Below are 24427 nucleotides of genomic sequence, written 5' to 3'. Positions count from 1 at the left end.
AGGTCGGCCCCAGGGCCCGCCCTGGGATAAACGAGGCCTGCGCCAGCCCCTCCCAGGCTGCTCGGAGCTACAGAGAGGCGGCTGCGGCGGCAGAGGGGAGCCCATGGCAGCGCCGGCCTTGGTTAAACTCCGTGCGGGAGGCGGCGGTCGCCGGGCCTGCAGGCCTCCAGGGCACTGTGGCGCTTCCCGCGCGGCGGCGCCGCCCTGCGCCCCGCCACGTGCCCGCTGCCCCGCGCATGCGCGCGCGCCCGCTCGCGCCAATTACCGAATCCCGGGGCTCCGCGCAGTTCACCGGAGAGTAGTGCGGGACCGCGCACTGCGCGCCTGGCCCGCAGCGGGCTCCAGGTCTAGCCTCATGTTCCCGCACCCCGGGAGGCCAGTCGGTTCTGCAAAGCCCCTGCCCTGCAGAGCCCTTGCGCCCTGGTTAGCTGTCGGTGCGCAGCCCGACGCCCAGCGCTCTCCATGCGTGCGTCGCGGTGGCCCCGACGGCGCCTCGGGCTTCGGCGCCCCAGGCGGCGTCGCTCACAGCTCCCACTTCCGGTCACCCATGTCACCCCTGCGCACCCTCAACGCCCGAGTGGATAGAAAAGCGGCAGGGTCAGCTGCTAAGGGGCCCAGGAGCCAGGGCTAGGCCCACCCGGGCGGGCGGGAAGCCCGGTGCGGGCGGGGGGCACGGCGACGGCCGACAGCAGCTGCCCACAGTGGTGATGGCCGCAGAGGCGGCCTCGTCACGTGACGCGGACGGGCGGAAGCGGAAGTGCCGGCCTGGAGCCCGCGCTAGGTGGCTGTCCTAACATTGCCCAGCCGCTGTCTGCACCAGCCATGGACTGCTACACGGCGAACTGGAACCCGCTCGGGGACTCTGCCTTTTACCGGTGAGCCGCCCCGCCCTCCCGCCTACAGCCCGGCTTACCTCGCTCGCCCGCCCGCCGGCTCGGGTCTCCGGGTAGAGCCGGCAGCGTTCGCCCCTGTCACTATGGGCGCTGGGGTCCGCCCCACACCGGCTCTCCCTGACTGTCAGGGACTTAATGCACAGCTGCCTCTGGGTAGGGAGCCGGGCCTGCTTCAGAGAAACGACCGAGATGAGCGGTTGCCACTCCCAAGTTTAGGTCTGTCAGCCTCCGGAAGGATGCTCAGATCTCGTTGAAGGAGGCCGCCCGCGGTGACAGCGAGTACCCGGTCTCCTGCCGGAAAGTGCTGCTGAAGTCAGACCACAGGGGCGCTCGGAGGGGGGCGGGATCGCACGGCGGGCGGGGTGTCTGTGCTGACCAAGGCAGGGAGAAGGGGGCGAGTTGTCAGTGAATCCTGGAACAGCGCAAGTGAGGACCCCCTGGTCCGGGGTAGCCTTCCCGCAGGAGTCCTAAACCAGGGATTTTCATTAACTTGCAAACCTATTACATCGTTAGCCTGATCAGGATTTTTCAACAACTTCCCTTTGTAAACTAAAATACAGTCTATGTATATGTCGGCCCCTATTTGTGTCTTCAACCTCATCTGTTGCTCTCTTATCCAAAGCTTGTGTTCCAGCTGCACAGAATTTCAGGGCCTCAACACACAGTGATATTTTATGGCTTTCTATGTTTCTATCAGCCTACAGTTCTTTCTGTGGGCATTGCCATTTCCCTCTTTAACTCACTGAAGAATTCTTGCTCATCTTTCAGGACTTAGTTCAAGAGTTCTTCCTAGAACCTTCCTTCGCCTTCTCCCGATTGAAATCCTTTAGGCTTCACCGGGCCTGGTGCTAAGATCTGTTATGTGTGATACAGTAGGGCAATATTTGTGTGAGTTCCTTTTGCTAAACCAAGCCCTTTGAGGGCTGATATCATGTTTCTTGCATTTCTTTATCTCCAGTGCATGTTTAGAAGTGTCTTCTGTATAACAATTTTCCAATTAAATTTTTAAAGAATAGTTTTAGAGTTGGGAATATAAATCAGTGGAAGAGCCCTTGCCTTTAGGGAGACCCTGGATTTGAACCCCAGCACTGGGGGTGGGGAGATATCATATGAATTACAATTAAAGATCGCAAAGACATTGCATCATGATATATTTTTTCAATAGAAGATATTCATTTCTGCTTATGAAACTACTATTCTTACTCATGTATTCAAACTTTTAAATGTAATTTTTGATTTGCAACATGATACACTTCCTAGTTAAATGCCTTGTAACAATTTTTAGAGATCTGTCGCATTTATTCATGATAATTCTCATGAATTATCATGAAATATGCCTATACAATATGAAAAAATTGCAAAGTTTACTTAAAATCAGTAGGAAATACTAATGATTTTATGTGTTTCAGTAGAGAAGAGATACCAGCTGACAAAGTTAGCATATTATTTAGTGTTCACTCACCACCTAGTTAACACAGCATTCACTTTTTAAAATATTAATTTCTATTACTCTTGAAAATACTTATTGCTTGCCCAGGTCTGTTGAATCAAAGACGAAAGACAATGTCCTCATTACCACTGAGCTCCTGTTTAGACCACTAAAGTTTTTTAAAAAATTCTAAGTCTTGAGTGCATACCATTGACATGGAGCTGATTGGCCAATCTACCCTTACCTGTTCTGTACTGTCAGAAAGGATTAAGGGTCTTAATCTTGCTGTGGAGAACATGTTCTAAGTTGCTAACATATATTTAAACTTTCTTATCTACTAGACACTATCCTGAGTACTTGTGTGTTGATTTGCTTAACCTTAACAACTTCATAATATAGGCATCATGATTAGCCCCATCCTATTGATGAAGAAGCTGAGGGTCACAGAGGCCAGGTTACAGTAGACCAGGTTATGTAGCTAGTAAGTGGTAGAAACAGGATTTAGACCCAGATAGTCTAGTTCTAGACTCTGTGCTAAAGCATAAGAATTGTTTTTTTAAACAGGAAAATATAAGAACATGTCCTAGTTTCAGTAGTGAAAATGCTTTAAGTGCAGGTTCTTTATTTTCTTCATATTTGTACAATCTTAGGACATATTTGTATTCTAGTAAGTGAATTGAATGATAAGCAGGTGGGAGTCATTGCAATTTGAGTCCTTCTGGCAGGACAGGATTCTTCTGCACTAGAGAGAGTATTTTGGAAATTCTGAAATTGGGGAAGGCAAAGAGAGAAAATGGTGACCAGGTCTTATGGGACTCTAAATCTAGACTTTTTTAGTTCTGGGAATTGAATTCAGGAGGCACTGAGCCATATCCCCAGTCTTTTTTTTTTTATGTTTTATTTTGAGACTCACTAAGTTGCTTAGGGCCTTACTAGATTACTGAAGCTGTCTTTGAAGTTACAATCCTCCTGCCTCAGCCTCCTCAGTTGCTGAGATTACAGGCATGTACCACTATGCCTGGCAGAAGTCTAGCCATTTTTATCCTAAAAATACAACTTGAGCTATTGCCATTATTAAATTTGACCCAGCCTTTGCTAGTTTGAACTTGTATTGACCAATACAACAGACATGTACTCTTCCTGCTCTCATAGGGCTAATAGTCACAGGGCAAGGCCATTAATAACCATTAGGTATTTGTTTAGTCTTAATCCCTATGAAGGATAATCACTGAGGTGTAGGAGCACATACCTTAAGAGAGCATATAAACTGGGTATGGTAGCACACATCTGTAATCCCAAATACTCGGGAGGCTGAATCAGGAGGATTGCAAGTTTGAGGCAAGTCTCAGTAACTTAGTGAGACATGTCTCAAAATAAAAAGGTCTGGGAATATAGCTCAGTGGTATGTGTCCCTGGATTTAATTCCAATATAAAAAATGAGAGAGATGTAGAGAGTGATTGCATACACATAACAGATTGGGAGTGGGGGAAGATAAAGAAGACTTTTCAAAAAAAATATTTCTTTTTTAGTTTTAGATGGATACAATATCTTTATTTTATTTTTATGTGGTGCTGAGGATTGAACCCAGTGCCTCACATGTGCTGGGCGAGCACTCTACCACTTGAACCACAACCCCAGCCCCCAAGAAGACTTTTTTAAAAGAAAGAATAATGTCCCATCCAAGAGATAAGTAGACTTAAGTGCAGGGGGAGGGTTAAAGAAGAGCATATACAAAGGTCCTGAGGTAGGAAGGTCTGAAACACTCCCAGTGACCTAAAAAGCCAATGGGATTGGAGTGCTACAGGCAACAGGCAAGACAAAAGCTGAGGTTGATGTCCTTCTTTTAGGAGTCACACTCTACAGGAACTTATAGACCATCTTATTTGAAAAACATGAGGAATTTAAATTAAGGAAAAGATTAACATGAATGGATTTGCACTGTGTGGGGATTGTTGTGTGTTTTAAGTTCCTTCTGGAGGCAGAAGATGGAACTTTTTGGAAGATTGGAAGCAAAAGAGACTGAGTAAGGAGCCTAGGGAGAAGTTGTGGGTAGTGAAGTTGCTGGGGTTATAGATCTGTGCTACCACACCTGGCATTTAGCCATATTTTAAGGCTAAATAATATCCTATCATATGTATATACCATAATTTGCTTTTCAGTTCTTCAGTCAAGAGGCACTTGGATTGTTCTCACCTCTTGGCTATTGAGAGTAATGGTGGCATAAACATGGTGTACAAATACCTTTTTAGTAGGGCTAGAGTTGTAACTCAGTGATACAGTGCATGCTTAGCATGCATAAGGCCCTGGGTTGGATCCTTAGTACCCAACAACAACAAAACCTTTTTGAGACAGGTTGGAGGAATGGGATTTCAGGGGTGACAATGGGTTCTCTCTAGGGACTAGGGATTTGGGGATTATTGGGTTTTCCTAAATCAAGATCTGATGTGCTTCTCTCTCCCCAGGGCTTTGATACTCCAGCCTGTTTCACAAAGGGGCTCTTGTCACATCATGGTGCACCACGATGCTCCAGCAGTTCAACTGCATTGCCACAGGGATTTCTTTACTGTTTCTTGCAGGAGCTAGAATTGCCAGGACCGTGGGTATAATAGTTTTCTAATGTAAGAATCCAGGGTTCATTTCTGCTGCTCAGAAGATTTCCATTTCTGAGACCTGGAAATGGAGGAGAAAGATGTAGCTGGCCTTTCTGTTTGAGAGTACAGCTTGTCCTCACCCTTAGGCTTTTCTGAGAGGCTGCCCTTCACTCTCCCCTTCCACATCCACAGCATCCTTACAGCACAGCTTGAGTCACCTCACTGAGAAGCCTACTGTAGCTTGAAGACTTTGAGAGGTGATTTGCCTTGTTGCTCTTTGCTCCCTGACCCTTTCTTCTGTTCCTCTTTCAGGGCTCCTTTATGCCTGGCTCTGCCTCTTTCGTACTTGGTCTACTATTGCCAGTTTCTTAGACCACATCCGATTGGAGGTTTTGGCCCATGGCTTCTGGAGATCCCAACTTTTGCCAACTTTCAGGGTGACTTAAATGGCCACTGTCTTCACAGTGATTTTATCCACTCAGCCACTCTCTCCCCCAGTCCCTCTCAACCCTGGTGCTCTACCTCAGAAGTGTTAAATTCGGGCTGGGGATGTGGCTCAAGGGTAGTGCGCTCGCCTGGCATGCGTGCGGCCCAGGTTCGATCCTAAGCACCACATACAAATAAAGATGTTGTATCCGCTGAAAACTAAAATATTAAAAAAAAAAAAAGGAATGTTAAATTCACAGCCTCCTCTTGGACCATAGACTCCTGTCTGCATGGATACTCTGAAACTTCCTGGTTCACCTGCCCTTTAACCTCTGTGGGTCCCCATCCACGGAGCTTTCTTTTGTCTTTGTGACTACATGCAGAGCTCCTTCTACAGATGTTTCCTTCCCTGTCCGGCTAGCTGGACAGCCATGGGCAGTCACTTCTTTTTCTTGCCTTTTCCCTAACAATCTTGTTCCTTTGCCCTTTGGTTGCACTTGATTGGCACAGGACCACCTCCCTGTGCACCAGTCTCTCACCATCTCTACCTGCACCTGGCTGCAGGGTCACCCAACAGCTAGGTTGGGACTATTACTGTTCCGCTGCCACAGCTTTAGCTTGATGAAGTCATTCTACATTCACTCACCTCAGGGCTCTACTTGTAAATGATTATACTATGAAATACTTGTGAGTAATTAAAATACTTGGGGAATATTAAAAATTGAAATCTCCTTGCTACCCGCTCACAATAGCTGACTTCATCTCAAGCTTCCCAGAGAACTGGAAGTTATGGCATGGAAGCCTAGGCTTCCCCTGACCAAACCCGCTCTTTCCTAACCAAAGTTGAGCCACATCCCTGGCTCCCTGCCTTCTTAGACATCATGTGCCAACCCCCTGTCCTCACTTAGCCACAGTGTTTCTCCAGCTATCGTTCAGGGCCCCTTGCATCAAGATCACCTGAGATGTTAGCTATGTGCAGGTTCCTAGGGCAGATGGCCATAGTATCTGGGGTGAGTCATTGGAATTTGATCTATATTTTCAAGGCTACAACTCTGCATTGTTTTCTACCATCTCTGTCCCAGTGTTCCTTGTTAGATTCAAGCATACTTAAATCTCCCATCCTAATATTTTGAATAAACTTTCCTAACCTATAGGTCCTTCCTCACTCCTCTTTCTCTCCCTGTGTCCCGCTGAAATCCTGAAGACCCCATCTGTACTTACTTCCCTTTTCTCTCTTCTCACTGACCAATTACTCTGGCCTGAACACCATGTTCTCAGTGATATTCTTCACTGCAGTTAACATACCCCAGTCTTCATCTGAGCTTAAATCTAGAGCATCGTTCAGGGCTGACCAGTGGGAAGCAAGAAACAGCCCTTGTGGGCACAAATGGGTTACTGGTGAGCCATAGCTGGTGGCTAGTCTCGAAGTTGAAGCAGCACTGGAAGCATTCAGAGCTGCCGGTAGGTAGACCCCCATCCCAGCCAACACTGTGAGGTCATCAAGGGATTGTGTATTCTGGGCACATTATTGGGGCAGAAACCACCAGGTGTCCACAAACCCACAGTGCCCACAGACCACGGAGCTGCTGGAAGCAGCAGGAGAGCCCTTTCCTCCTGCAGTGTCCTTTTGGCGCCCTCTATTGAGAAAGCTTAACATTCAGCTCACTTCAGATCAAGTACTGAAGGGTGAATTTGGAGCAGAGAGGCAATAACTTGATAACTGGCCTATTTGACTTCTTAGGTTTCTGCACACCTATGAATTCCTTTACAATAACGAAACAATCATTTCTGGCTTAATAAGATACTATTATCCTTACAAGTAGAACTATTCTTTCACAAAATGAGAAGAGAACAATCTTAAGTTATTATCCATTATTGTATCCATTAGTTCTCACATTGAGTCTCACTGTCCCACTGAAAATATTCTGTTACTTAAAAACTAAATTGTTCTGGGTAAGGTGGCATACACCTATAATCCCAGTGACTCTGGAGGCTGAGTCAGGAGGATCGCAAGTTGAGACCAGCCCTAAGCTTGCTCAAAATAAAAATAACAAAAATAAAATTGATTTCAAAAGTAGAAAGAGTTGAGGATGTTGCTCAGTGATTAAGTGCCCCTGGGTTTAATCCCTTATTAAAAAAAAAATCCCCCCAAAACTAAGTTGTAATGTTAACCTCTAGTAATTTGTATATAAAATAAAAATGGGAAGTAGAAGATAATGGCTAGTATATAAATATAAGCACATTGATGTAATAAGCATAGAGAAAATAGGGAAAAACGATTCCAGTCTTCATTTCTATAATTGCTCACGAGGTCATAGTTGATATCTGTAGCTTCCTTCTTCAGCTGCCCACCCCCTACTGCCCTTGTCCTCAGCCAGAACCTCCATTGCTCTAGTTGTTTACCTCGTGGAGTCATCCAAGCCTTCATTCCTCATCCAGTCTATTTTTGTTTTTTGTTACTGAAGTTTTTCATTGAGCTTTACTGTTGGGTATGGAAACACTAAGAGGCCCCCCCGCCCTAGGACTCCTTGGATTTCAGGCAGTCCTTCTTGCCTCCATTATGTAGCAACAACTTGATTTTATTCTTTGTAGTCAGAACAATCATTTTACCTAGTAAATCAACCTCATATTTTATGCCACTGTTGACTCAGTGGCATAGGACCCCAAAATGGCAAGATGATACTCTTTATCTTCTAATTCAATAAATCCATCATTGTGTTTCATTCTCCTCTTGGAGACTCAGCTCTTTAAGCCATTAGATCTCAAAATTCTGGGACTGGAAGCAACATTTTTATAAGATGGTTAATAGGTGTGATAATGAAAGGAGCCACTCCCACTTCTACCCCTGGATTCCAGGTCACATGTATTCTGTCTATGGGGAAGGTAATACCTAATAGTCTCTGATTCACAGCCTAAGCTGCATCCTAAAAGACAGACCCTCATCTTTTTAAAGGGTGCTGGCACCCAATTGGGTTTGCAACTGATTCAAAAAAATTTGGCCAGCCCTTTGTGAGTAATGGGATATATGGTAAGACCAGTTGGTTCCATGGCCCCAAGCCCACTGTTGCACTTTCCTTGCTGTGGAATGAAGTTCTTGATTAGATGCAGTGCTTTGCAGAATGCCATAAGGATGAATAAAGCATTCTGTGAATCTACAGATGGTGGGTGCTGGCAAACACATTAGAGGCAAGAAAGGCAAATCCGATTTGTCCTTCCATAATGGAAGAAGCCCAATGTAATCAACTTGCAGGCTGGCCCTCCTGGGAATGGTGCCAAACTGGGGCCCTATATTAGGCACTCACTCAGGATTGTTAACCTGGTCAGCCTTAGATAGAGAAGCTTCCAAGACCTCTACCTCAAGTAGAAAATAAATAAAAAATAAAACATAAAATTTAATTGTGTGGGTTGCTGAATTATAACAGTGGCATTCAACAACAAGCCATTTCTCACGTGTAGGTTAAGGCACTGATCAAAACAATGGATCATGAAACCTGAACAGGGACATTTGATTAGACCCAGAGGAAACTGACAATCTTGGAACCCTAGTCACTCCAAGCCTCCCTTAGCAGTAAAAGTAGCTTGCCTTCCCATCTCTATAGAGATTAGCCTTCCTTGGCTTGAAAACCCTATGATTACCTTACTCAAGAATGGCAAACTTGGAAGGGGAAGCTTTTCTCCAGACTGGCACACCATATGTGCCAGCGTCATTTTCTCTTTGTAAATGTTCATGTGAACTCATAATAATCCATCCCATACCAGAGTCCTTGTAGTCATCATTAATGCCACACATTTAAATATGGAAGCCATTCCCAAAGCACGTGCTTCAGTTGGCACCTCATCAGAGTAAACTGCAGGCTTGGTTAATTGTGATGCCACAGCATATGATAGGTTTCTGTCATCCATTTCCCTTTGGCAAAGAGCTCAACACCAAACCAATCCCCAAATTCCCTCTTTAGGGGTTTTTCTCCTGGGGCCATTCCCTATACCAAGTCTGTATCTATCTGGATCCAGCCAGGAGATTTAAATTGGAAAAGTTAATATAAAGAATTAGTAATCTATGACATATAAGTATATATAAAATATATAAGAAAATCTTATATGGTATCTTAGGGATGAGGGAGAATACCCCAAGAATGGCAAACTTGGGAGGAGAAGCCTCTCTCTAGACTGGGGTTCAGACCTTGTTGGAGAAAATATAGTTGCAGCCCACTGGATGTCAGTATGCTGATTGTGCCAGACCAGAGCTGACTTATAGTATTGAGCAACCAAGAGGTAACTCTCTAAGGTGCAAGGGGTAGGGGATGCAGCGAAACCATAGCTGGAAGCCCCAGAATGTGCATGTGCAACCAGAGGTGGGTTCCTATGTCTGGACTACATGGCATCCATAGGTAAAGATGTATAATTGTGCAAAGGGAGTCAATGGAAAATGTGATAGGGTACAAGTGAGGCACAGCTAGTGACTAGGCGTCTTGGTATGGAGAGGAATCTGCTGCTTATCATGGGAAGGAAGCCCAAGGTGTGGTGTCTTCAGAGAGCCAGGAGTTGATCTAGGCATGGTTTTCCAGATGCATAAGGGGGCCCTAACACCACCAGGTGTCCTCACACCCTGCCTGCTGGCCTCTTCATGGCTTTCCGGCACTCTTCTACTAGGAAAGCTTAACATTGTGTTCACTGTATGGTTGAAAATTTTGAAAGAGTGCTGCCCATTATGAAGGGTGAATTTGGAACTGAAAGGCAATCAATTGTAACTGGCATGATAGCTTTATGTAAATATATATTTTTATCAGACTTTTCACCCAATGATTTAAAAAAAATTTTTTTTAGTTGTTGTTAGACCTTTATTTTTTATTTATTTATACGCGGTGCTGAGAAGCAAACCCAGTGCCTCACACTACCACTGAGCATAGCCCCAGCCCTACACCCAATGATTTTAGTAACAAAATGTCAAAAGAAATGCATATGGGTTATAAAATTCAATATTTCAGAAATTAATAAAATATTTAGTACAAAAATAAACATTCCTTCTATATGTCACTCCGTTTACCACCTTTCCTAGAGATAACTGCTTTTTCTGGCTTTGTTTGGAAGCCTTTGAGCATTTTTCTGTATATTTGTACACAAACATGTTTATATTTAAATGTGTTTGGCAAAAATACATGCTCAGTTTTTTATTACATAAATGGGTTTATATGGTCAACATTGAGCTTATATGGCTTATATGGTTAGCTTACTCGTTTTACTTACCATTGTATCTCAGAGATAAGTTCACATCACTAATGACAGGTCACCTTAATGATGGCTACATAGCATTCCCCAGAATGGACGGGCCTATTATTGTTTATTTAACTAGTCCAATTTTGATGAACTTTTTTTTTTTTAAAGAGAGAGAGAGAGAGAGAGAGAGAGAGAGAGAGAGAGAGAGAACTTCAATATTTATTTTTTTTAGTTATCGGTGGACACAACATCTTTGTTTGTATGTGGTGCTGAGGATTGAACCCGGGCCGCACGCATGCCAGGCAAGCGCGCTACCGCTTGAGCCACATCCCCAGCCCCAATTTTGATGAACTTTTTAAAAAAATATTTTTTAGTGTTGATGGACCTTTATTTTATTCATTTATTTATATGCAGTGCTGAGAATTGAACCCAGTGCTTCACACATGTGAGGCAAGCACTCTACCACTGAGCCACAACCCCGGCCCCATTTTGATGAATTTTTAAAGAGCGTTTGCAAGGTTTAGGCTAAGTCAAAGGGTATTTTCATTTTAAAAGTCAAATAGATAGCACTTCATTTTCTTCTGTAAGAGCCAATCCATTTATACTTGAGTGTTCATTTCCCACATCTTCAACAGTACTAGATTTTTTATTTGTTTCTTGGTGTTTTTTTTTTTCCAATCAGATGACCAAAACATAAAAATAGTTTGGAGCATACCTGTAATCCCAGCTACTTGGAGACTGAGGCAGGAGGATGGCAGGTTTGAGCGCAGCTTGGGCAATTTAGTGAGACACTGTCTCAAAATAAAAAGAGCTGTGGATGTAGCTCATTGGTAAAGCAATCCTGGGTCCAATCCCCAGTACTGCAAAGAAAGAAAAAAAAAAAAAGAGTAAATAAAAAGTAAAAAGACTGGGTCTGTAGCTCAGTGGCAGAGCATTAGCCTAGCATGTGTGAGGCACTGGGTTCAATCCTTAGTGCCACATAAAAATAAACAAAGAAAATAAAGGCATGCTGTCCATCTACAACTATTAAAAAAAAAATGAAAACTTGGGCCGGGGGGTTGGGGCTCAGTGGTAGAGTGCTCGCCTAGCACTTGTGAGGCACTGAGTTCAAGCCTCAGCTCCACATAAGATAAATAAATAAAATAAAGGTTAAAAAAATTTTTAAGGGCTGGGGATGTGGCTCAAGTGGTAGTGAGCTCACCTGGCATGTGTGCGGCCCGGGTTCGATCCTCAACACCACATACCAACAAAGATGTTGTGTCTCCTGAAAACTAAAAAAAATAAATATTAAAAAATTCTCTCTCTCTCTTAAAAAAATTTTTTTAAAAAGTGAAAACTTAAAAAAAAATTCTTTACCTAGTAATTAGATATGTCTTCATATCCTTTGACCATTTCTTTAGTGTGTTGTTTCTTTTTCTATTGATTTGTAAAGGAGGCCTTTTTTCTTCATACTAATCCTTTGTTATAAAACTTACACATCTTTTTTTTTTTTTTATTAAAGAGAGAGTGAGAGAGAGAGGGGGACAGAGAGAGAGAGAGAGAGAGAGAGAGAGAATTTTAACATTTATTTATTTTTTTCTTAGTTCTCGGCGGACACAACATCTTTGTTGGTATGTGGTGGTGCTGAGGATCGAACCCGGGCCGCACGCATGCTAGGCGAGCGCGCTACCGCTTGAGCCACATCCCCAGCCCCAAACTTACACATCTTTTCATAGTGGTCACTAGGCTTTTATTTTATGTACTAAACTTTTTTTTTAAATTTCACTTATTTATTTTTTATGTGGTGCTGAGGATCGAACCCAGGGTCTGGCACGTGCAAGGCGAGTGCTCTACCTTTAAGCCACAACCCTGGCCCATGTACTAAATTTTAATGTACAAATTTAAAATTTTTATGTCATAAATCTGTCATTCTTGATAGTTTCTGAGTTGTGTCTTATTCTGAAAGACCTTTCCATAGCTAAACATTATAAAAGTATCAGCCTAGATTTTTTCAAATTTCTTATGTTCAGTTTTTATTTTTAGTTAAATTGTTTGTGTGTTGATTTTATGGTGTTGGGGATCAAACTCAGCCTTATGCATACTAGGTAAGCACCTACCACTAAGCTACACCTCCAAACCTTTTATGTTTCGTTTTTAAATATTTTCACATAAAGCAGTATGATAGAACTCCTGACCATTTTTCTTTTAGTATAATTTTTACTTTTTAAAAATTAACTGAAGCCTTTTGAGAAGATTATTCCTTTTTCCATTGTATCATACACATTTTTTCCTCTTGACATATGTCTTTCTACTTTGTTTTAAAAAATGTATAAAAGTTTTTCTAATGTTAATTATTTAATAAATAACTGTTAATGTGACTCTTGGTAGGGGGTTGCTGAGGGTGGAACCTGGGACCTCGAGCATGCTAGGCAGTCACTCTTGTTATTGTGGTTTTTTCAAAATAAATCAAAGTTCTATTACTATCCCTAGCCTTATTTAACAATTCTGCCCCTCACCTACAAGTAACCATTCATAAGAGATTGTTGTCTTTCCACCATTTCTTAGAAGCAAATGAATGTATATTATTTTTACTTTTTAAATTTTAATTTTAACCCATTTTTAAAAATTTTTCTTTGTGACTTGTAGATTTTATATCATTGCTTAGAAATTGCTATGGTGGCACATGCCTGCAACCCCAGCAACTCTGGAGGCTGAGGCAGGACGATGGCAAGTTTGAGGCCAGACTGGACAAATTAGTGAGACACTATCTCAAAAATAAAAAATAGAGAAGGGCTGGGGATGTATGTAGCTCAGGGGTAAAGTAACCTGGGTTCAATCCCCAGCACTAAATAAAAAATAAATTATTGCTACTTTGAGATAGTACAAATATTGAAGATCTTTTTTTTCTTATATGGCATTTTTTTTAACATTTAAATCTTGAAATCCATCTGGAAGATACATTATCATAAAGATTAAGTAACGAAATAACATTTTTGAGAATCTTCCCATATGGTCTCATTTCAAATATCAATTTGTACCATTTTGAAATGCTATCTTTTTTATATGCTCAATTTCTAGGTTCTTTTCTGGATTCTGCTCTCTTACATTTGATCTATTTATTTTTTCCTATGCCAAAACAATAGTTTTTTCTTTTTTTTTCACATCAGGCGGGAAATGTGCCATGTTGCAACAAGTTTAGAGGGAGTTATATCTCAAGTAGTGGCATGAACAACCATGCTTATGAACTAGAAAGGATCCTAAACAATAGTTTTAATTAACTTCAGTTTATATAGTGTGCTTGATATTTGGCGTGTATCTGTTCTCATATTTTCAAAATGTTTTAAAATATTTTCTGGTATTTTCTCCTTCAGATGATCCTCCACATCATGAACTTTAGAACCAGTTTATGCATCTTCCACACCAAAAAAAAAAAAAATTGTGAGGAACGATTTTATCAGAATTCCTATACATTTATAAAACATTTTGGAAAATTTCTCCATGTCTTTTATACCTTTGGGGAAACTTCTGTGTGATTTTGCAAAAATTTTCTGTAGTTTTATTCATGGGTATCTTGAAATTGTATTTCTATGATTTTAAAAGTTATATTTCTCTGTCTTTATCTTTCTCTTCTGTAGTGAGAGAGAGAATCCAGGCCTCGCACATATGAGGCAAGCACTCCACCACTGAGCCACATTCCCACCTTCAAATGTTACATTTCAAATGAGTCTTGCTATGGTATAAAAAATGTCTTTCTCTAGAAAATGGATTGATTTTTGTTGATCACCCTGTTAAGCTATCTTATGTTCCTTAGGCTGCTTTGGACTTTTAAAGTAGATTGTCATATTACGTGCAAATACAGGTTGAGTATTCTTATCCAAAGTTTGGGACAAGAGGCATTTCAGATTTCAGAGTTCTTTGGATCTTAGCATATTTGCATGGATATAACAGTTGAGCCCCTAATCTGGAAATCCAGAAACCCCAAATGCTCCAAAATCTGAAACAATGCTCAGAATGTTTCAGTTTTTAAAGCATTTTGGATTACGGGATTATGGGCATTCAACCTATAGTAATAATCTTGCTCTACCCATTTTTTTTCCTTAATTATTTTGTTTGGAACTCAAAGATATATGTCAAGTGGTAGGTAATGGTGAGCATCTTCCTTATCATTAATGGGAAGGCTGCTGAAATGATACTAGCCAAAATGCCCTCCTTAAATACTGTCTCTCTTGACATCCTGGAATAGTGCCCATTCTTTCTTTGTCCTTTGGCTCTCCCCTTTTACCTACCTCCCAATATCAATGGCATACTTCAAGTTACCTACTCCAACTTATTTGACACACACTTGGTGATCCATGCACATCTCAGATTGCAGTCATCTCATGCCTGCTCATGATTTTCTTACCTCCAATAAGCCAAGCATTCACAAATTGCCATCAATCTAGAACCCTCTGACCAGCCCAATCTCACTGAAGAGCTCCCCTTGGATTTCTTTGATGCTCCGGAACAGTTCATCATCACTCAGCATAGCTGGACCCTGATTCATTGTTAAGAACCAGAAATAGAATAAAGATTCCTTCCCCTGAGAGACTTTCTCTGAGGGTCTTATTTCCCACCTCACCCTAGTCCGTCTCAGTTTGTGCCTTGGATATTAGCCATGAAACCTGCCTCAGGAGCTCTTACCAATCATGGATACTAGCCCCCAAAGTCACATCCTTCCTTTTCAATACCCTCTCCTCCCTCCTCTGTTGTTCCTAGGCAGGCATGTAGTGAATTTTTAGTCGTTATTCATCTCTCTGCCTCTACTTTGTGAGGGGACTCTCCTTCCCCATGAAGGACAAATGGGGGCTTTAAGGGTTCCTCTAGGGCTTATTCTATCCAGATGCAGGGTCGTGAGGAAGTTAATATCTGCTCATCTCTATGGACAGGAAATATGAACTGTACAGCATGGACTGGGACCTGAAAGAGGAACTCAGGGACTGCCCGGTGGCTGCTGCACCCTATGGGGGCCCCATTGGTAAGTTGTCCTTCCCCTATTGCGTGCTCTGGGATCCTAGAATGAACTTGATTCCTGAGGGCCTTGCTGTCAGGTGGTTCTTTGCCAACTCACTCTAATAAAATGCTTTTAGTTTTGGTTCTCCTAAGGTCTGCCTCACAGGTAGGCCTGAGACCCTGGTCCATGAGTCCTGCATGGAGCCTGAGAGTCTAGGACAGAAATCTCTTTTCAAACCACAGCGCTGCTGAGGAACCCCTGGAGGAAGGAGAAAGCTGCCAGCGTGCGACCAGTACTTGAGATTTACTCTGCTTCTGGTATGCCTCTGGCCAGCCTACTGGTGAGCATTCCAGACTGTCCCTGGTCTGTGGGCTGGGCAGGGCTTCCTTATTCCAAGGATAGCCTCAGGAGTCTCTCTTTGCAGTGGAAGAGTGGACCTGTGGTGTCCCTGGGCTGGTCAGCTGAGGAGGAGTTGCTTTGTGTGCAGGAAGACGGTGCAGTGCTGGTTTATGGGCTTCATGGTGACTTCCGAAGACACTTCAGCATGGGCAATGTAAGGGGCCACAGGGGGCTAGGAAAGAGGATGGGGTTTATGACCCTGTGGTTCCCTCAACCCATGGTCCTTCTCCCCAGGAGGTGCTCCAGAACCGGGTCCTAGATGCCCGGATCTTTCACACTGAATTTGGTTCTGGGGTGGCCATCCTCACGGGGGCCCATCGTTTTACCCTCAGTGCCAATGTGGGCGATCTCAAACTCCGCCGGATGCCAGAGGTACCAGGTAAGCCCTGAGATAGCTCTTTAGCGCCACAGATGTGCCTCCAGACTGTGGGACCAGATGAGGGCTCTATTCATCATGAGGTTGTCCCCTTCCCTGGTTGCAGGTCTACAAAGTGCACCCTCATGCTGGACCACACTCTGCCAGGACCGAGTAGCACACATTCTCCTGGCTGTGGGGCCTGATCTTTACCTCCTGGACCATGCAACCTGCTCTGCAGTGGTGAGTGCCTGAGTGAGAATGAAATGGAGGGGCGAGGGAGGCAGTGGGAAGGCTCTGAGAAGTGTCCATCTGGTATTCTACTCCGCCTTGCCCCAGACGCCTCCTGGCCTGGCCCCAGGAGTGAGCAGCTTCCTGCAGATGGCTGTCTCCTTCACCTACCGACACCTGGCGCTCTTCACAGACACAGGCTATATCTGGATGGGGACAGCATCACTCAAGGTGTGATCCTAGAATAACAGGGGATACTATACTTGTCCAATGAAAATCTGTTGCGGGGCAGGGGTGGGACTTTTCAATCAGACTGGTGACTGCTGGGATGGGGCCATGACATCCCTGCACCCTTTCAGGAGAAGCTGTGTGAATTCAACTGCAACATTCGGGCACCCCCGAAGCAGATGGTCTGGTAAGAATAGGGGTGTTATTTGGGGATGGGAGTGAAACATGTTTCTGGGGACACCATGAACCATCCTGTCTACTGGCCAAACCAAGTAGAGCTTGGATCTTCTATTTGGCCAGTGAACACTTGAAGGAACCATTGTCCTGGTGGGCTTCAGCTGCCATGGGGAGCTGTTGATACAGGGGTGAGAGGGAAGCAGACAGGTCATCCTGAGGCCAAAATAATAGAATAAGGGCACAGTCTTGTGCAGGGCTGAACCAGGGCAAAGGGATGCAGCAGTGATGTGGGAGACTTGGCTGTGGGTCTGCTGTCCTGGAAGTGTCCCAGATTTGTGTGTATGGTGCTATCAACAGGTGCAGTCGTCCTCGCAGCAAGGAAAGGGCTGTCGTGGTGGCCTGGGAGAGGCTGCTAATGGTGGTGGGCGATGCACCTGAGAGCATTCAGTATCCTTAAAGGGCTGCCTTGTGGTGTGGGAGGGGGGAGGGAGGTCACTGATCCCACCTTAACTTTAGAGACACTCTTGGAAACCTTAACCAAGATCAGGTTTGTGCTTGATGAGGATTCCTACCTGGTACCTGAACTTGATGGGGTCCGCATCTTCTCCCGCAGCACCCATGAGTTTCTACATGAGGTTCCAGGTGAGATCTCCACAAGGGTATCATGTAACCCGGGGCAGAGGCTCCTCAACATCCCAGTTACCCTAGGCCAGTGGCCCAAAGGAGGATCTGGGTATTGAGGCAAGACTGAAGGTTTTCTTGCCCCATCTGCACTCACTGACTCCCTCCCCCAGTGGCCAGTGAGGAGATCTTCAAAATTGCCTCGATGGCCCCCGGAGCACTACTGTTGGAGGCCCAGAAGGAGTATGAGGTAAATCTGTGGACTTCTTCCCAGGCCCTAAGAAGGGAAGAAGTCCCTTCTTCCTGCCCCCTGACTGGTCCAGCCCTCTGCCCCTGTATGGGCATGTGTGGGCACAGCCAGGTGCCACCTATCAAGAGAGGGTTTCAGATGCCTGTATCAACAGCTCAGGAGGCTGAAACAGGAGGATTACAAGTTCAAAGCCAGCCTCAGCAACCTAGGTAGGCCTAAGCAACTTAGGTGAGACCCTGTCTCAAAATAAAATTTAAAATAATATTTTAAAGAATAGGGCTAGGGATGTGGCTCAGTGGTTAAGTGTTCCTGGGTTCAATCCTCAGTGCCGAGGACAAATAAAAAGAGGGCTTCAGGGAGAACACTGGTGGGCTGCTTGGGAATTCAAGTAACATGGGTGTTTCTCCATATGGTAATGGAGAAGGATAGGGTGTCCTTGCTATCTCCAGCTAGGCATAAGTCAGCACTAGAAGTTGTCAAGGCCTCCCAGAGGCAACTGTGAGCCAACATGGGATGATCTCAGATATACTGAACAGAGTGAGAGAGTTCAGGCTCCAGCTTATGCAGGCCCTCTAAACCAGCCCATTTGAACTATAGTCCAGAGGGGCTAAAGGCCAATGTGGGGTGTTCTCTGTCATTTTGCTCCATCACCAAACCTCTCCCTGCAGAAAGAAAGCCAGAAAGCAGATGAGTACCTACGAGAAATCCAGGAGCTGGGACAGCTGACTCAGGCCGTGCAGCAATGCATTGAGGCTGCAGGACACGAACACCGACCAGACATGCAGAAGAGTCTGCTCAGGGTTGGGCTGGAGAGGGTTCTGGGAATGAGGGGATGCTGGGAAGGAGGTGAACTGGTTTTTGCAGTAGAGAAAGCTTTCTTCCATTGCCCTCTGGCTCTTCTCAGGCGGCTTCGTTTGGGAAGTGTTTCCTTGACAGATTTCCACCTGATAGTTTCGTGCACATGTGTCAGGACCTGCGTGTGCTCAATGCTGTCCGGGACTACCACATTGGGATTCCTCTCACCTATAGCCAGTATCCTCAAGCATGGAGGGAGGGTATTTATAGCTGGGGGTGACTGGGGAAGGGGCTGGAGATGTGGTCTGCAGGTACTTGGCAAACAGGACTTATCCCCATCTGGATCCTTAACCAAGGAAAATACAGATATAAGCAGCTCACCATCCAGGTGCTCCTGGACAGGTATAAAAAGCCGAGGGGTGCTATAGGAGGGCTGTAAGTGGGGGGGCATTATGGCCTTGGGTAGAGTCTTATGGTCATTGTATTTGACACATCTTAAGATTTTGGAGGCCTGAGGCACAGGCTGGGGCTTCTCTGCCCCTTTTCTCTGCCCTACCTTGTCCCTTGTGCTCTCTCACCCTCCTTCTCTGCCAGGCTTGTATTGCGGAGGCTATATCCCCTGGCCATCCAGATATGTGAGTACCTGCGTCTTCCAGAAGTACAGGGCGTCAGCAGGATCCTGGCCCACTGGGCCTGCTACAAGGCAAGGATGTGGGACCCAAGGGCATTTAGGTGATTTCAGGCCCTGGTGAAAAATGTGGAATGAGCGGGTAAGGGTCTGATCACAGGCCCTGTGGAGCTGGGAGATAAGGAGTGACATATAGATGTGTATGACACCCTCCCCCATACACCTTGCAGGTGCAGCAGAAAGATGTATCAGATGAGGATGTTGCACGGGCCATTAATCAGAAGCTGGGGGACACGCCTGGTGTCTCATACTCTGACATTGCTGCGCGGGCCTATGGCTGTGGCCGCACAGAGCTGGCCATCAAGGTGTGGGTGCCCAGCCCTCTCCAGATTCTGTGATATGAATGTTCAAAGCCCCCGTGCCAGCTCTTCTCTGCCTTCCTCCCCACCCTGCAGCTGCTGGAATATGAGCCACGCTCAGGGGAGCAAGTGCCCCTTCTCCTAAAGATGAAGAGGAGCAAACTAGCACTGAGCAAGGCCATCGAGAGTGGGGACACTGACCTGGGTGAGCAGGGTTTGGATGAGAAGCAAACTGGGTCATCTGGGCTGAGGAGGGCCAAGGGTAGAGTTCCCAGCCTATCTTATTATTCCTACAGTGTTCACAGTATTGCTGCACCTGAAGAACGAGCTGAACCGAGGAGACTTTTTCATGACCCTCCGGAACCAGCCCATGGCCCTGAGTTTATATCGACAGGTGTGTGTGGTGGGCAGGTAGCAGGTTGGAGCTGCCTGAGCCCTTGAGTTGGCATTGCTGACTGATGGCCTGCCCTCTGCCCAGTTCTGTAAGCATCAGGAGCTAGAGACGCTGAAGGACCTTTACAATCAAGATGACAATCACCAGGAGCTGGGCAGCTTCCACATTCAAGCCAGCTATGCTACTGGAGAGGTCTGAGGTCCATGGAGTGGGTGGAGCCCATGAGCTGAGGCTATTAGTCTGATGCCTTTCCTGGGAATGTAGGCTTTAGCATTCGGTTCACACTCCATCCAACATCCTCACTGTTGAAGGGAGAGTTTGAGAAAAGGTGTGGCCAGAATGGGGGCTGGTTCCAAAGGAGCTAGTCATCCCTCTAGGACACCAGAGTGGTGCCCCTAGTGGGTAAGGCTGACCTTGGTGACCCTGGGCACAGGGACTGGGGAGCTGTCACCTGGGTGGGGAGGGCCAAGGTCCTTTGCATTGTGAACTCAGTCTCCCTTTGTCTTTGTAGCGTATTGAGGGACGCGTAGCAGCTCTGCAGACAGCAGCTGACGCCTTTTACAAGGCCAAGAATGAGTTTGCAGCCAAGGTTTGGCTTACCCTTTTCTAAGAGCTGCCTGGCTTCCCCTCTTGCTCTTGTCTCTCTCATCCTCGACCTGCCTCATCCTGGTCCCCAGGCTACAGAGGATCAAATGCGGCTCCTACGGCTACAGAGGCGCCTAGAAGATGAGTTGGGGGGCCAGTTTCTAGACCTGTCTCTACATGACACGGTCACCACCCTCATCCTCAACGGCCATAACAAACGTGCAGAACAACTGGCCCGTGATTTCCGCATCCCTGACAAGAGGTATATAGAGACCTCTTGGGCAGCACGTGGACAACCTGCCTTTTCTGCAAAACCTCTAAGCCCAGCTTTCTGCAGGCTTTGGTGGCTAAAGCTGACTGCCCTGGCAGATTTGGAAGACTGGGAGGAACTGGAAAAGTTTTCTAAGAGCAAGAAATCACCCATAGGTTACCTGGTAAGTCAGGGGTACTCCTTCCAGCCCCCCAGTAGCGAGGGTAGTCCTGGGCAGGGAGACAGATAGGATGACTTATTCAGGCACCTGTTCTGCTGCCCATGTATTAGCCCATGTGTGGGCAGATAGCATCCACAGTGTTGAGTGCACTGGAGGATGGGCTGGAGTCTGTCTGCAAAGGGAGGTGTAAAGTGAGCCGCTTTCCCCCAAAGAGCCAGCAGGAACAACATGTGCCTGGGCTTTCTTGCTTGAGTTGGGAAAACGGGGGTCTGAAAAGGTGCACCTATTGGGTAGGGGAAGATATCATGTCACGGGGTTTTGTTTCCTGTGGCAGGGGTTCAAAGGTGTGGCGGGCAAATTTGATAATGGCAACCATGAGAGAAAAGAAGACCTGAAAGGGCAAGTGACAGCAAATGCCTGTTGTCAAGTGGGTAGTAGTGGATGGTGGAGGAGGAGCACGAAAATAATAGATTTCAAGATTCTAACAGGCCTTTGGTTTAGGTTTTTTTCTGCCCCAAGCATGTTGAGATCACAACTGTCTTGCCATTGTTGGGACTGATATATAAAATACATATGGACAGTGTATCCATTGGGCTTTGCTCAGAAGAGAACACAGGATATCCTTTGTCTTACCTCTCAACCCCTTTCCTCTCCTGTGAAGCCCTTTGTGGAAATCTGCATGAAACAACACAACAAATATGAGGCCAAGAAGTACGCTTCCCGAGTGGGTCCTGAGCAAAAGGTCAAGGCTTTGCTTCTCGTTGGGTGCGTTGAATCAGGGCCCTGTGGGTGTGAGGTGGCTGAGAAGAGGCAGGGTTGGTGCCCTTGGGCAGTCCCAATACCATCTCCCCTTCTGCTCCAACCATAGGGATGTGGCTCAGGCTGCAGATGTGGCCATCGAGCACCGGAATGAGGCTGAGCTGAGCCTTGTATTGTCCCACTGCACTGGAGCCACAGATGGAGCCACAGCTGACAAGATTCAACGAGCCAGAGCACAAGCCCAGAAGAAGTGAGGAGCACTCCCTTCAGGGGGTTCTTCCCCTAGACCCTGGACTTGGCAGAAGTACTTTATCCAGCTCCTTCCCCAGAGCAAAGCTGAGGAAGGGGCCGGAGAGGAGGGGACTCTCATTGTAAATAAAGATGGGACACTTTAGAATGCTTGTCTTATACAGTCCAGCCTAAGAAAAGCAAATCTGAGGCAGAACCATCTAGACATTGCAGCAGAACTCCATGCATTTGATGGTGTTAGCTCTGGAGGTAGGGTTTTACAAGAGGGCCCTGTCTATCTCCATATAGTTATCAAGGAAAGTTCTATCAGGCTCACAGACCTGAGGAAGATTATGGGGATAAATTGCACAAAACTCAGCAAGAATCACACTGAAAAACACTATGTGCTTGTGCACACACTCAGGAGAACCATGTTAAACATCGTGCCATTATTATTTCATTTGTTTCTCATGACAGTCTTGTGAGATAGATAACATCACCCCTCTAACATAAGAGGAAATTGAGGACCAGAGAGGTTGCTAATAGCAAATGCGTAGCAAAACAAGGATTTGAAACCCAGATTGACTTCAAGCTGGAATGGGAATCAGGCCCTCTGTGATCAGGGAACCCTGAGGACAGGCCACAGGATCTAGGAGAGGCATGTTGTGGGAGTTGAAGGAGAAGCCTTAGAGAGCCCTGCTTACTGAATAGTGGTGGCAATTCCTGAGTGGTGTCTGGGTTGAAGAGGAAAGGAAGCTAGAACATCTCAATTCTGCCTAAGAACCGTGAACTAGAGATTCCTTGGCCTTACCTCACCCCCACCCAGGGGAGACCTCACCTCCAATCAGTAGGGAGTCTTCTTGGCCCTCTGCTCTTTGTCTCCAGCCTTCAGTCTGTACTCTCATGCACTATGTCTCTTCCATCCATTACCCAGGGCATACCATTTTCTTTGTATTGCCCTCTTTTGTTTAGCAGGAGGACAAAGGGGAAAGAAAACCAAAGATCAGCTCTCATTAGTGCTTCAAACCTTACCCCCCCCAATACTACTAAGCATAACCACACTTCAAAAAAGAGAGGGAGGGCTGAGGCTGTGGCTCAGTGGTAGAGGGCTTGCCTAGCATGTGTGAAGCACTGGGTTCGATTCTCAGCACCACATATATAAGTAAGTGAATAAAAATAAAGGTCTATATATCTAAAAGATATTTTTTTAAAAAGAAGGGGAGACTTGGGACCTGGTAAGTTATGTCCTTTTCTTTTTCCTCATCTGATTTGTAAATGTAAGTTTGTGAAAATCCTCCAAGGGGGTATAGCTCAAATTCTAAAATAATTTATTATATTCACTACTTATATGTGGTCAAGAATTCAGATAGTGGCTGGGTCTGTAGCTCTGTTAGAATGCTCACCCAGCATGTGCCAGCACTGGGGGAAAAAAAAAAAATTGAACAGGATGGTTGTGTCTGCTCCACAGTATCTGGACATCAACTGGAAGACTCAAAAGGCAGGCGGTAACTTGACAGCTGGGTACTGAAATCACCCAGGGGCTTGCTTTCCCACATGTCTGGTTGAAGCTGGTTGTTAACTAGGACCTTAGGGTTGTGAACCAGAACATTTATACAACCCAGGGTACCTCACAGCATCACAACGTTGGTCATAGGACAAGCTGGTTTCCAAAAGCAGGCATCCCAAGAAGGAGCCAAGCGGAATCTGTTCTGCCTTTCCTGACCTAGCTTTGGAAGTCCCATGGTGTCAAATGTGCCACATTCTGTTTGTCAAGGCAGTCTCATAAACTTACCTCACCAATTTCAAGGTGAAATAGCCTCCACCTCTTGACAGGGGAATAGCAAGGTACTGGAAATATGGCCAGTTTTTGGAATCACAGTCTGGCACAGCCTTTCATTTTTCCCTTTGAAACTAGTGGACACCTCCAAGGAAAAGAAAGGATTCCCCAATACTGGGATTATTCTAGGCTGTTTTCCTCCCCAGTCTTGGCTCCACAATTTCTCACTGCCCTGATAAGTTTTAAAATGTTTTTCTCGCTGTGCATCACCATGCATGCCTGTAATCAGCAGTTCAGGAGTCCGAGGCAGGAGGATTGTGATTTTTTTTGAGCCAGCTTCAGCAACTTAATGAGGCCCTAACCAACTCAGTGAGACCCTGTTTCTAAAAAAAAAAAAAAAAAAAGAAAAGAAAAAAATGCAAAAAAGGACTGGGGATGTGGTTAAATACCCCTAAATACCCCTGAGTTCCATCTCCAGTGCAGAAAATAGATAGATATAGATAGATAGATAAAAATGTTTTCCAACTTTTCTAGTTCTCAATGAAAAAGAATTGCTACCCAATAGCCCAGTCAGAGGGGAGACTTGGCCAGTGCTTTTAGAATGTACACAATAAAAAATCTGCAACCCCAAAGCAACATACCACCTGTTTCTTCTACAAACATTAAACACTGTATGGCTGTCATGAA

At 45.4% G+C, this 24427-nt stretch overlaps 1 protein-coding gene, 1 long non-coding RNA gene and 1 pseudogene across 2 annotated transcripts; 1 reads left to right on the top strand and 2 right to left on the bottom strand.

Annotated features, from left to right (window-relative positions):
* Positions 1–749: 749 nt before the first annotated feature.
* On the top strand, positions 750–23161 carry Vps16 (VPS16 core subunit of CORVET and HOPS complexes). The gene is made up of 24 exons (XM_078051518.1): positions 750–875; positions 15459–15547; positions 15766–15863; positions 15948–16076; positions 16157–16301; positions 16405–16520; positions 16617–16739; positions 16868–16923; positions 17271–17360; positions 17461–17555; positions 17708–17784; positions 18453–18584; positions 18689–18816; positions 18946–18981; positions 19174–19275; positions 19431–19572; positions 19663–19771; positions 19863–19960; positions 20045–20152; positions 20472–20549; positions 20638–20807; positions 20883–20979; positions 21638–21741; positions 21845–23161. The coding sequence occupies exons 1-24, from the start codon at positions 823–825 to the stop codon at positions 21987–21989; spliced, it is 2520 nt and encodes an 839-aa protein (XP_077907644.1). The 5' UTR covers positions 750–822; the 3' UTR covers positions 21990–23161.
* LOC144378072 (uncharacterized) lies at positions 4256–5945 on the bottom strand. The gene is made up of 2 exons (XR_013439587.1): positions 5437–5945; positions 4256–4993 (listed from the first exon to the last, which is right to left on the bottom strand). It is a non-coding gene; the product is annotated as an uncharacterized LOC144378072 (long non-coding RNA).
* LOC120887098 (small nucleolar RNA U13) lies at positions 13695–13789 on the bottom strand (annotated as a pseudogene).
* Positions 23162–24427: the final 1266 nt, after the last annotated feature.

The sequence above is a fragment of the Ictidomys tridecemlineatus genome, chromosome 5 (genome assembly GCF_052094955.1).
Source record: "Ictidomys tridecemlineatus isolate mIctTri1 chromosome 5, mIctTri1.hap1, whole genome shotgun sequence".
Classification (NCBI taxonomy): domain Eukaryota; kingdom Metazoa; phylum Chordata; class Mammalia; order Rodentia; family Sciuridae; genus Ictidomys; species Ictidomys tridecemlineatus.
This window is presented reverse-complemented; position numbering and strand designations above follow the sequence as displayed.

What these genes read in the sequence shown, in the direction of transcription:
- Vps16 (XM_078051518.1), top strand. Translation starts at nt 823, where the DNA reads ATGGACTGCTACACGGCGAACTGGAACCCGCTCGGGGACTCTGCCTTT. An exon ending in ATGCAACCTGCTCTGCAGTG is followed by an intron (nt 16,521 to 16,616) that starts GTGAGTGCCTGA and finishes GCCTTGCCCCAG; the next exon opens with ACGCCTCCTGGCCTGGCCCC. An exon ending in ATTCCTCTCACCTATAGCCA is followed by an intron (nt 18,817 to 18,945) that starts GTATCCTCAAGC and finishes AGGAAAATACAG; the next exon opens with ATATAAGCAGCTCACCATCC.